Consider the following 13,812-nt stretch of genomic DNA (forward strand, 5'->3'; position numbering starts at 1 on the left):
TTAAAACAGGAAAAACCACCACATCTATATTCCATCAGATAAAATGATTAATAGCTGGACCCACAGTCTTAAGTCAAAGAAAAGACTTACATCAACTTCAGCAGGTTTTGGACAAGGCCCAGGAGCTACATCAGTCATTTAAAAGACTAGAAATAAACTCTTGAATTTAACATTGTCCATGTCCATGTCCATGTCCAAGTGTCAAACTGTAACCTTTCATCTTTGCCTCACCTGTCATTTTGATGAAACATTTCAGTAGTTATCTTAGCAGCAGGTGATCAGTAGCCAGCAGATGATATTCTACTCCTTTGTTACAGTATCTCTTAATTATTACATTCATTCACTGCATTCACACATTATAAAATGGAACAACACTATTGCTGTTGTGTTTTGTATCTGACAGGAAGGTGTTCACCATACTTCACAGGGGGGTTCTATTCTTACATTGTATGATGAGCTTTCTGTGCTCCTCACGAGAGTCCTCCATGGTGTAGAGAGTTTGTTTGGTAATGCTGTTCAGATCCACATTCCTCCAGTCCTCTAGCATTTGGAATGTAATATCTGCACTGTGGATCACCGTTCTTGAAGCCTATAATCCAATCCAATCTACTCATTAGTTCATGGTTTATTAGGTGAAAAAATAGGTTTCATCCCCTTTTATGCTTTCTTAACCATCATCTCATTAAGATGGTTCTTGGTCCCTGCTCCTCCTCTCTCCCCCCCCCTCCCCTGCCCAATCCTTTCTGGAAGTTACAGGCTACTGTAGTCACCAATAACACTGGAGCCACTTTGCCAACTCTATTCCACAAACTACAAATCCAGACAGGCATGTCTAATTTAACTGCTCCTTCCCTGGAGTCTCAAGTCTGCAATATTTTTACTGCTTTTTTTGCTCTACTCCAGTCCAAAATAAATTAAAAAAAGAAAAAAAGTCTCACAATGGCTTGGATCTCCATATCCCTCCCCTATTCAGTGTATGGCAGAAATCCTCTGTGTGCACTTCTTCCCTCAGCTACATGACAAGGGGTTCATCTGCCTCTATACCACTGCCTGTCCCTCCTTTGGACCATGCCCAGGCCTCTCCATGGATGCAGGGTCTGCATAAAGGTAAGTGACAAGGGGCTAAGGCAGGTGGGTATGGTACGGGGCTGAAGTAACACACATCAGTTCTGTGTAAATGAAGCAGAGAAGACAAACCAGGTTGGGGCTGTATTATCTTTCCCAAGGGCTTCCCTCTTAGGAACTGCTGCAGCCTGAAGAGTTCCTAGTATCAGGAGCAGTTGGGGGCCAGACTTGGTGCAGAAAACCGGGGCTTTCTCTGGATCCCCCTGGATCCACAAAGATTCCTGGTGATCCATGTGGTTTTGGACAGGCTTCACAGCTTAGTCTGCAAATCTGCTCCTACTACAAAAGGAATGGAGGAAGGACTCTACAAGGGGCTCCTCAGGGCACATTCACACCTCCTCACTTCCACCCCCAGGAGCACCACTGGAAGCACACCCTGCCCACTCACTCCCGCTCTGTGTGGGCCAGTGCCTGAAATTAAAGCAAGGAGGTCACCTAGGGCAGCACTGAGTACATGCCAGGAACCCCTCTTGGGCTTTCTGCCGCAGGCACGTGCTCAGCACTGCCCTCAGGATGACAACATTGCCTCATTTCTAGGTATGCAGAGCAGGAGCAAATGTGCATAAGGGCAGGGCTCCCAGGGACAGCATGGAGTAAGTCCCAGGGACAGCATGGAGGAAGTCCCAGGGACATGCCTTCACTGAATGTTCCTCCCTCGTCCTCTTGTGTGGTCCTCTGCTCTACGGGAATTGATCTGGACATTAGATATACTTTTCAAAAGCAGTGCTATGAATAGAATATGCAAGCTCTGCCTTGTGAGACAAGGCCTGCACTGCTATAAGTGGGTAAAGCATCACTGGAGTCAATAGAGCTGCTTTGGTTTACACTAGTATAAAATCTGGCCCTACGCATTTTATATCGTGCTCAGGGCATCATTGAATCAGGGTTAAAAATACTCATAGAAGTTCACTGATTGTAATTCTACACTTGAAGTTCCTGAGTACTATCCTCATTTTTACTTGAGGTTTAATGACACATTAGATCTGAATTTTTCAGTTTTTCATACAGGTATTTTGCTTCCCTCCTTTAGGGCTTGATCCAAAACCCATTGAAATCAATGGAAAGTCTCCAATTGATTTCCACAGGCTGGACTGAGTCTAAAACCGTCTTTTAGGATGAGATCTTGATTTCACTGCACAGAAATGCCTAGTAGTATTGGGTGCTCAAAGACTGCTGGATTGAAACCACTATCTAAAGATATATTTTTGACCCCCTTGCCAGTTCTCCAGGTCATTTGAAGATTGTAACAAATATTAACAAATTGTGAAAGCCTCACATTTCAAAGAGCTCCCTGTTTAATATCCAAGCTGCACATTATCAAAAGTCAGCCCAAAGGGTATTAAATAAACTAGAGGGATAACTCTGAAATATCTCTACCTGGCAGAGATGATTTAATGATGTCTGTCGCCGAAGAATTTGAGAAAATCTTCTGGACACTGCAGAAAAGTAGAGTTACACAATTATATAACATTCTAAACAAAGAAACTGGTTTTTCAAAGCGCAATGTTAAAAATAGCAACAATTACATGTACTGATTTTCCTATTCTGGTAAAATAACTATTTGTTTCTTATTTATTATTCAGATCAATGATACTCAGTTGTCAAATATTAACTTAATTTGGGTGCTTCAATCAGTAGTAAAAAAACCTCATAACATTTGTATCAGTAAATGTTGATTTGACTGCCCCAGGAAGGCATCCTGTTAAGGCTTTCATAGTTGAAATTTGGGCTGTATACATGCATTGTTATAAAATCTGTAATCCCAGTCTATCAAATTGAATACGTACTAGTACCTAGCGATGTTTTTATAGGATTGCACGCACAGCAGTAAACACTCAATGCCTTGAAGTAAGAATTTTTTTTGGAGAGCCAGGCATCAAGTGCAAACAAACACTAGAGGGTACTTCAGTTTACTTTCATGTTATAGTCACCAAACATCTGCAGATTAAAGCAAGTAGACCACAGAAATATTTGAAGTCAGATTTGTTATCTCATATTCCTTCTATATTGCACAAGAGGATGTTAAAGTATATACTTTAAGAGTTATTAGAAAGTTTGTTGTCCCAATATTTACAGATATCAGAACAAATTTCACTGTTGTGCATTCTCAGTATTTTTGAATGGACAAGGAAGTGACAAGAATTTTCTCAGGACAAACTTTTTGTAATTTTTGCATAACTTAGAAAATTACCAACAACATCCAATAGGTTATGCTACTTTATGCTCTAAGTACTCTCAGCAAAATATACTCCTCATTTTTCTGCTGATCAATAGTTAATCCTTCTCCTAAATTAGTTTTTTTTTTTAACCTTGTGATGTGGAATTTAGTGCTTCTGAAAGGAAGAGAATTGAGAGCCGTGAAATAAAGCAGGCTGTATCAATAGGTGATGTGCGCTGCAGGCATCTACAAAGCACGCCTGAAAGGGAGTAGTGCCCTTTCCTGTGGTGACAGGGTAATTTGATCTCCTTCATTTTTTAACTCTGGCACTTTTTTGAGCAAGGGCCTCAAGCTGTATTCAAATTGTGCAAGCCCAAAGGGTTGTTTAATAATTTGCTTTGCCTAATATCATGCCCAATTTTTGCTTACTAACAACAAATTAATTTCTTACCAGAGTTCACAAAAAAGGAAAGACATTTCTTCCTACTTAGAGCAGTGCCTTATTATGCTTAAATGAAATTGCTTTTCATGAGGAGTGGAGATTATAGTGAATTAAAGATCCATAATGTTGATTTTTTTAACAATCAATTAAATGGAATCTGAACATAACTTCCAAATCATTTTTAATCAAGAAATAATACATTCTTTTTAAATTGAGAGGGAGGGAAAGAGATCAGTACGTACACTCAAACTTGATATTTCGTAGGTTTTCTGGCAGGTCGTGGAGAGCTACTTTTAGCCATTCATCTAGCTGCTTTGCAAACTTTCGGATCACCTGAGTCAAGCTGAAAAGAGAAATCACCATTTCAAAGAAAGTTTTTATTAGAAAGGCCTATAAGCTTGTAAAACCACAGCTCCCTGCCCAAAACCCCATTCTAAGAAATAAGCATATGACATGAATTTCAAGGATGGATGGTGCCTTATTACTGCATTCAGGTCCAAAATTTGGGATTGAACTGGGCTTCAAGATACGTAAGACAGGAATGCATGCTGATTCATAAGGCTGCTTCTGGCTGGTTCAATGAGTGGTCAGATTTGAAAACTGCACTTTTAATGAAAAGAGAAAACTGGACTCAGTTTTAAGAGAGTGAAGAAGATACTGGGACAAATTCTGGCTCCCATTCATGTCACCATGTAAATGGAGAATCCCCAGTGACATCAGCAGTGTATTCCATATTTATTACAGAGCATAATAAGTTGCTTAATTACCAGGTTCCTTAACTGTCACTGGCCATGTCTACATGTGCACTTTACTGCACAGTAGACTAACTTGCTGTGCAGTAAAGTGTCACGGTCTAGTCGTGCACAACGATTAGGCGAGTGTAGCCTAATTTACTGTGCCATAGGATAATTCCATCAGACACAAGTACTATCCAATGGTGGAGTAAATTACTGTGCTAAAATGCATGCATAGATGGTGATGTCTGGATTAGTTTACTCTGGCTCAAATTGTGCTGGAGTTTATTCAGTAGCATTAATTGCACATGTAGGCATGCTCACTGAGAACAGGTCAAGCAGGATGACAGATAAAAAGCTGAATGCATGTAACAGACTTGCAGGGGACTAGAGCAGGGAAGAAACTGCATTGCTTTTTAAATACCTACGTTTTGCAAACAGAATTGTCAAACTGGGCCACATCTGAGTACTACCCTTTAAAAACAACCTAATATGTATAGACAACAGTGCTTGCTAATAACCCATTGCCCCTGCAGAGTCACTTGCAGAACTGAGGCCTTGGGCAGTAAAGAAAGCATCTGAAAAGATCTTTGGCCAAGCAAAAGTCAAACAAACATCAGGAGTGCAGGAATAGATCCAGATCCATTCAAGCATCTTTGAAGGTGCTCTCTGTACTTCATTAAACTTGTAACTGTGCTCGGTGTTTTTGGCTTAGAAATAAAAAAGAAATTAGCACTAACCTATTCAAGCATCAGAAAAAGCAGCACGGTTCTAGCATCAACCATGCCACTTTAAGGAAGAGTAGAACTGGGGTCAGTTGTACCAAGCCTGTTCAGACACACAGAGAGAGTGGGGAGGACAAAAAGAGCCTTTTCTGCTCCCCCTTTGGAGCCTCCACAACCTTACTGTGGTGTACAGCCACCCCTTTTTGTGGGTATCAGTTATACATGTTATTCCAGGAAAGGACCTGATGAGGACCTGGACATGGCTGAGAATGGATGGGAGTGTGTAGTACACCCACTGAGAGGTTGGCTTTACTGGCACTGCAACATTTGTACCTAGGGAGCCTGAAAAATATTCTGGCTGAGTCAGCAAGAATTCATCCTAGGACTTGCATTGCTATGAGTCCCTTCTGCACCCCCCTCCACGGCGGGCTATGCCTTAATAGCCACAATCTGGCCCTTTATATGCATTACAAAAGTCTATATTCACACTCAAGTCTCTCCTTATTTGCTATGAAAGAACTAAGCAGCTTGAGAAAAGGGCTGTATGCCGTTTAATCCTTCTGATGAAATAGATTTTGGGGGGGTGAAGTCTGCAAAAAACTTACAAGATTTATCAAAGAAATCCCATGCTTGTACACTGATTCTGATTGCAAAAAAAAACAAACTACTTTGTATCTCTCTAGCAAGTTCTAGAACCTGAATGCTGCCCACCAGTTCATGCAAGTAGAACAAAAGCCTGAAAACATTTGCTGTAATTAGAGCCACAGAAAAATGTTGATGACCAAATGCACAGTGCAAATAGTGAATACTCAAAGCAACAGTCTCAGTAAATTGTTTGTGAGCCTGTCATGTGCTGAAATTTGGCTGAATAAAACCTGTCAAATAATTCTGTATGTGGTACTAATTTATAAAACTATAAATATAAAAAGTCTGTTCTCAAGTAATTCACAAAGGGAGAAAGAAGCTATAAATAAACCCTTTGCTGTGATTTTGCTGATCTCAGTTTGTTCTTGCTTTTTAATTACAACTCTGTGGACACGTTGAGATCCATACAGGAAGAGAGATGCCAAGATTTGCTACGTTGATTAAAGAAGAACTTTGTTCTGAAGCTAAGATATGCCATATGAGCCAGTTTCTGGAAAATGCTGAAGAACGTACCCCTAAAATAGGTACATATCTATGCTGCATAATATAGTATTAAGTGTATCAAGTGCTCTGTTTGGGGCCCCATACACATTTTACTCCTGGTAAATGGAGCAATACTGTGGGTCTGGGGTTGAACACAAAGACCAGCAGCTGAAATGCATTTGTGCATACATATGTGGACTACACAAACTTCCCTTGTAATAGAATTCAGCCTAATGTGATGTCAGTTGTGAAGACTAGCAGGGCAATCTCTGAATGTTTTCAAATAAGCTTTACCATGGCACTCCACAGCCTGCAGATTTCTGGCACGTACACATGCTCATGCCAGCTGAAATTAGACCATCTATTTACGACAAAACTTCTTTTCAAGATTCCAGCTATCTTTAATCTCATTTATGTTGATTCTCATTTGCAGATTGGAAACTTAGGAAAATAACACTTTTTGAGAACTGTACGAAAATAAGAACAGCAAAAAACAAATACCTCCCTGCTAATTCAGACCCAAAAAAAAGGTCAATATTGCTTAACCATACTTGCCTGTCAGGTAATGCCTGCAATACTGTTGGCATCAGAACTCCGGAAATAGCTTTGTACAATATAGAATCACAAACTCCAACTATATTTACAACTGTGGAAGAACCCAATACAGGTAGCATGTGAGGTGGCATCCCTTGCCAAAAGTGCAGAAGAAAACTTTGAACCTATAATTGCATACACAGAAAAAAGTAAACAAAACATATTAGAATTTCTTTTTAAAAGATTTCGTTACGTGCTATTGCTATAGCACTATAGTTGTACGTGGTGCTCCATAAAACTCTCATGAAAGAGTCCCTATCTGTAAAGGCTTGCACTGAAACCTAAGACGACTATGGACTGTGATGGTACCTACCCATGCATGAGAAGGTAAAGTAACATTTTTAGTGATGCCATCAGCTTCAGACTTCAGCTTCATGTTAACACAATGTAAAGTCCTCATGTGTCCCATATAAGTTTTATCTTCCACCAATAGGAACAGTGCATGCTAATTCTTCAATTTATACATAAAGAACCTGATTTTCCATTTCTTACCCCTTGTGTAGAGATTTATATATGTGCAACATGAATACCAGGTGAGCTAGACATCTTCCAAGATCAATATGGAAAGAAATAATAGATTTTTCTCTCTGAATTTTCAGAATCTTTATTCTGACAAAATGAAGTTTCTACTTTTTTATCTCCCATGAATAAAAAATAATAGAAACAGTAAAAAATGCAGTTGAGCACCTGTCCTGTTTTGATTAACAATACCTAGACCATCTCTGACAGTTGTCTAGTCTAACCTCCAGTGAAGGACATTTCTCAACCTTCCTAGGTTATTCAAGAGTCTTGCCAACTTAACAGGTAGAAAGCTTTTTCCCCTTTACTGTAAAATAGGCTGATTTATTTCTCTCTGTCTCCCATAGAGAATAACCTGTAATTGTGTCCCCTTTTATAATAATTTTCTATATGCTAAAGGATTTTCTCCCCCTTGGTGTTCTCTTATTAGATTTGTTAATACAGCTTATAACCAGAATTGCTTTTTTTCTGCAACAGCATCATATTGACTCTTTTTCAGTTTGTGATCTGTGATACACCTTACATCTTTTTTCCTTAGTATTTCCCCATTTTGTATTTCTTTACTTGATTTCTCTTTCCTGTGTGTAATGCTTTGCATTTTCCTTTGCAGATTTTCATCCTGTTGATTTCTGATCATCTAACTTCTCAGGATCATTTGAAATCTGAACCTGCTCTCCAGGGAAAACGCAAGTCCCTACAGTTTGGTATATTAATAAAAGTTGTTAGTGTACTCGCTATAGCACCATCCAAACCATTAATAAAAACAGTGACTAGAACTGGACTCAGGACAGATACTTGTGAAATCCCACCTCAAGTCATTCTACTTTGACAATGTACAATTGAATAATTATTCTCTGAGAGCAATATTTGTATGCAGTCATTATGGTGACTGCATTTTGATCACATGCAGATCAGATGTATTATGGAAAAAGGGAGGCAAGATGGAATCAGCATTCATTCAAGAAAGTGGGGCGGGGGGGGGGAGGAGAAGGGGTTTCAGCCCCCAAAAACTGAAAATGTTCATTAAGGAAAAGAAAGCTTTTTTTCATGGAAGAAAATACCAGTACTCCAGTGTGATGATGATTACTGCCAATTTGCATTGGTGGAGACACTTACACAAGGTCCAAACCAGTGAAGAATCTGGCTATGATATATGATATGTCATGTCATGTCATGAGTGTTTAGAATGTCTTGAGTTAAAGAGCTTCAGCTTGGAACTGGGAATAGTAGAAAAAGACAGAGTGAGGTACACACTAAACAGAGTTCTGGTATGGATCTCCATGGGGGCCCAAGGGAACGGGGTACCCAGTTTTGTTAGACGTCCAGTTGGATATAGCTTAACAGTCTTAGATTCCTTTGAAAATCCCCAGCTGTCTGTATTCAGAGGCCTTCATCCTTCATCTTCTTCATAAGCAGTTTAAGACAATTTGTCTAGCAGCAGTTTTTGGAGTTTGCAATTCTCAAACTCTAACTTGTGGGATGTCTGTTACCAGACAGTCTTCAGACTAAAAGCAAAAAATTGCATGTGCGTGATGGTAAGTTATATATTAAGGCGAGTCTGATCAACACGGTGCCTCAAGCTGACTGTAATGTATTAGTATGAATTCTGGATCCAAAATATATGCTGTTCATTACTACCAGATATACAGGCAACCAACAGGAAGTGTTATTACCCACACTTACATATAGTTGAGCAAAGGTACATTTATGCTAAACATTGAGAGAAAATCTCCAATACCAGTCTCTTTTGGTATATAAAGATCTCCCTGGGGAAATGGTGGAGGCATACACAATTGAACTCTTCAAAACACATGAGAACATGGTAAGGGCCAAGCCTATGCTGAAGGAGAGGTAGACTAGATAACTCAGTAGGTCTGGTCTGTTGCTAATGTAAGTGTTGCTGCCACAGATTTTTACTCATTAGTATCAATCACATAAAATGAACACTATTTACATGAGTACAGATACCACCCATTAACCACTGAAATACTACCTATGCAAAAATGAGAGCTTAAAATGTCACATTCAAAATATATTCTAAGAATAACTGTAAGCATTATAAAAATACAAGTCTTTTTTCTTGGCATACCTCATCAAAGTTGGCTCTGATTACAGTGTCTAGTATCCGCTGACAGTGAGTTCTGTACATCATAATAAAGGTAGAAACCTGAGAAAGACAGATGCACAAAGGATCAGAAATGAGAAACATTCTGCTTTAAAATATACTATCCAAATATATTGTACAAAAAATAACCTGGCTTTTTTCTCTTTATGCATAGCTGCAAAGATAGTAAAACCAACTAAAACACCCAACTTAGTTAGATTAGGATTGTGAAAAACTTAAGTCTTAAAGATAAATTCTCTCTTTCGATCCATGCATTTTTTTTGATGTCAGTGTGGATTTTTTAACTGAAAGATGAGAAAAAAAAGTCTTGATGAGATCAAAGAGAAGTATGTAGCCTTTAATTAGGACAGAGAGAATATAAAACCTATTCTTTTGTGCACATCAACAGTGTACTACACATGTGAATGGCATTTTAAAGCTGGAAGATCAATCAAGGGGCAAGAAGAATCAAAATGCTTTTTTATATGCATTTATACATTTATCTCACTTTCTGACCTATGTGAATGAGAATGTCATAAACCCATTCTTTCCTCAAGAAAGCATTATACTTCAAACAAGGAAGTTCACTCCTTGGAGCTGGTACAATACATTACAGAAATGGAGGGCCATGAGAGTAAGACTGCTGACTTAATCAGGTTTCCTTAGTTAAACCTGTTATATGATATGTACTAGACATACAGTGTCATGAAGTCACACAGGGCTCAGCAACATTGTGAAAAAAAGGACAGCACATTTTGTGTTGGGCACCCAACCTAAAGGAATACATTTTTTCCTAGAACAGGGAGCAATTAGGTCCTTCATAAATAAAGTCAAAGCATTATTACACTTGCTGTTATTTAAAGGGCCTTACATTTTAGATCAACCTTTCACCCACAGATAAAAAGCAAGGCAGGCTAAATGAATATTTCAGAAGTGTTACCTTCTCCTCTGGCAAACTGGCTGGCAGATTTAGATCTTTGACATTTGGAAACTCTGGCAGTAATGTTCCAAGTTTGGAACGTGGTGAATACGCCACTGTCTGTTTAGTTACTTCTTTTTTTCCTGTTTCATTGACCCAGGCTGCTCCTTTCTTAGAATACATCACGTCATAATACTGGGAGTTCTCTTTCACTGCAATGCCATAATAATGGTACCTAACACGTAAAGATGCACATTTTATAAATTGGGTTATTCACACAACATAAAAGAGAAGGGACAAAGAAAAAATATGCAACTACTGACTCTTTATTTTAGCAAATCAGTTTCCATTCATTCACAAATGCTGGATCAATGGCAGAATATTGTAATGTAGCAACTTTCCACATATCAGTCCTGCTGCTAAAACTGTCCTAACACAGGAAGTAAACTCAGTTCTCTTATGTGGCAGAACCATGTAGTGCAAATTTTTGTTGGCACTTCTGGAAAATTCTCCCTAAAGGCATTTTCTGGAGAAACTTCCTGGTGGAGAGCTCTGCAGCAGCTCCGGTGCAGGGCTACAGAACCAGATCCTTAGGACTGCTATACCCCTCTGCTATCATTGCAGCACCTTGAATCTCAGACCACATAGTGGCAATCTGATCCTGAGAAGCAAAAGTCTTCATCCCAAATCAAGCTGATTGGATAGTGTGTAGATGAAACAAAATTTCAAAACAAAAAGGCATGAAAGGGTTGCACACAGACTGACATATACCAGGAAACATATGTTTCAGGATGCCCACCCACTCTCTGTTTCCTTTTAAGTGCTCAGAACAAATTTTAGGTTCCACCTCTCACAGGAGATGACCACAGCAGTCCTGTCTTGTTATACATCGAAGAGATAACAATCATGTCCTCAGACTATTTTGCTGTGCACATCACACATTCCATTGACTTTCTCATGAGTGAGCTCCTCACCCCCTGCTCCAGTCCCCTCATGTTAAGTAAATGAAATGCAGCACTTGAATGGTTCTCAAAAACCTTATCTCAGCTGGGGGAGAATTTCCCCCTTAGCAGATGTAATCCAGTGGTGAGCATGTGTTATAAGGCCTGCTCTGTGCTGATGCAGAGAGAATACAGCCCTCAGCTCCACAGCTTTGGTTCTTGAACACAAGGTGCAGCAGCTCCATTCCCTGAATGTCTCTAGTTCAGTTTCTGGTGTGTTAGCCAAGGAAGTGGCCATTATGCAGGCATTGTGAGAGATGGCCATGAAGCTGCCGTCTCATCCTTCTTGTATGCCCTGGTGTCAGGGGGCATAATTGGTGGGGAGAGAGAGGATTCACACTAATTTGGGGCTGGGTCAGGAGGGGGTGTGTCTGGGGAAAGAAATCATGGCAGGCAGCAATGCAGAGTACCTGTGCAACACCAAGAGGTTTTTATGGTATAAACAGGGCCCTGGCTCTCAGAGCAGCACAGGATCAAAGGTGACTTAAAGCCCCAGTTTCCCTGGGTTGTAAGTAGGGCTGTGCAAAGTTTTCAACTCCAATTCGATTCAGTGGAGATTTAGCCCGATTTGGTGCCTGAATCTCCAAATCCAAATCAAATCAGGAGACCCTTTAATCTCTCCCAATCAAATCAGAACCCTCTGAATCGATTCAGAGAGATTTGGAAAGTTTGGCTATTTGGACATATACACAGCTTTAAATGTTTCATCTACATACCTCTAGGTAGCAGGCAGCTCATGAAAGCTGCGATGCTGGGGCACATGCAGTGTCCCACAGGAGCTTGGGGGGCTCCCCAGCATGCTCGGCAGCAGACCCAGATGTGGAGCAGAAGCACTTCCAGTCCACTTCTGGGTCCACTGGGGAGCGTTGGGAGGGAGCCCCCGCACCCAACCAGCTCTGCAACTAGTACCTCTTGAGTTTGGGGGGGCACCCAGGGTCCCCCCACAGCTGATCACTAAGCCAGGAGGGGTGCAGGGGGGCCCCCCAGCGCACTCCCCGGTGGACCTGGAAGTGGACCAGAACTATTTCTGGTCCACTTCCAGGTTTGTCACCGAGCACAAGGGGGATGTCCTACGCTCCTATGGGATGCTACATCCGTCCCAGCAATGCAGCATTCACGAGCCGAGCTCGTACCTCAAGGTACGTAGAAAAAACATTTAAAGCTGTGTTTATGTCCTAATTGCTGATTCTCTGAATCATCATCAAATCTTCAGTTTCGGATTTGGCTGAATCGAATCAGGGACAGTGATCCGAATCAACAAATTGAATCACTGTCCCTGATTTGGGCCAAATCCAAATCGAATATGGCCAGTTTCACACACCCCTAGTAGTGAGTTTTCATGCTGGGGGCAGGGGGTTCCCTTTAGTAAATTCAGCAATTCAGGGAAGTTTTATTTGATCTCAGTTATGCTTACTTCATAATCAAAATATGAAATAAAGCCTCAAGAATTTGATTAGCCTTTACTTTCTGTTGTTTAATTTCTGGTATATTATACCCAGCAATACACTACACAAAATGGATTTCCAGCTAGGCCCCAAAATCAAATAAACAATAAGATTCAAAATTAATGTATTACCTATCTGGAAAGACTTCTCATTTTTACCAGTTTTATTGCTCCCAAGAGCAAAAACACATAAGCACACTTTGCAAGCACTCTCTCCCAACTTTGCCTTTATGTTACCATCTGAAAAAGTTAAGCCATGGGACAATATGCTAGTTTTATCTTAAGGAGAATAAAAATGCAGACCACACAGAGACATTTTATATGAAATAGTGAAATGAGCTTTTCTTTCACAGGCTGAGTATCTGCAGCACTCCTTCAGTGAAAGAAATAAAATTCCCTTCAAGCCATGTAGTTTCGATTGGTTAAAGTAACCCCTTATGTATATAACTGAAGAGTTTCCCTGCTATGGTACAGAAAGAAGCCAGCTTTTATGTTGAGCTGCCTTCTCATGGCTCACCTGTGGTGGAACTGCTTTTAAGCTCAGCTGTGTTTCTTGTGGCAATAAATCCTATCCAGAAACACAGTGACGCTGTAACTCTGGACTTTGTAATGATACAAGGGAGCCATACCATGAAAAAGCTGAAGGCAGAACAGTGCAAAGTTGATAATCTTAAACATTTCTACAGCCCAAATTCTCTTTGGCAGTAAGTGGGCAGTGGAGTGAAATGTGATTGGCAGAAGCTAGTCAATACAGTCATGGACAGAGAGACTGAAATATAGTTTATGGTTTCTAAGTACTGTCTTTCATTTAATATGAACAAGATCAGGAACTTCTGAAAATAGGAGCAGAAGTCAACCAGAGCAGTATGGTTTTTAGCAATTAATGTTATTGTAATGACTGTAATGTGGGTATTTCTAT

At 40.1% G+C, this 13,812-nt stretch overlaps 1 protein-coding gene across 2 annotated transcripts in view; it reads right to left on the reverse strand.

Moving 5' to 3' along the window:
* RFX4 (regulatory factor X4) overlaps window positions 1-13,812 on the reverse strand; it is a 126,590-nt gene that overhangs the window by 50,074 nt on the left and 62,704 nt on the right. For both annotated transcript variants that reach the window (XM_090041091.1, XM_090041090.1), the window contains exons 6-11: window positions 10,470-10,683; window positions 9,515-9,592; window positions 6,868-7,031; window positions 3,968-4,068; window positions 2,503-2,561; window positions 445-589 (exon numbers count right to left, since the gene is read on the reverse strand). In XM_090041091.1, the coding sequence (XP_089897217.1) occupies window positions 445-589; window positions 2,503-2,561; window positions 3,968-4,068; window positions 6,868-7,031; window positions 9,515-9,592; window positions 10,470-10,683 (761 nt within the window). The remainder of the gene's footprint in view (window positions 1-444; window positions 590-2,502; window positions 2,562-3,967; window positions 4,069-6,867; window positions 7,032-9,514; window positions 9,593-10,469; window positions 10,684-13,812) is intronic.

This window comes from Crocodylus siamensis, chromosome 4, assembly GCF_052110815.1.
Source record: "Crocodylus siamensis isolate JL-2025a chromosome 4, ASM5211081v1, whole genome shotgun sequence".
Taxonomy (NCBI): Eukaryota; Metazoa; Chordata; order Crocodylia; family Crocodylidae; genus Crocodylus; species Crocodylus siamensis.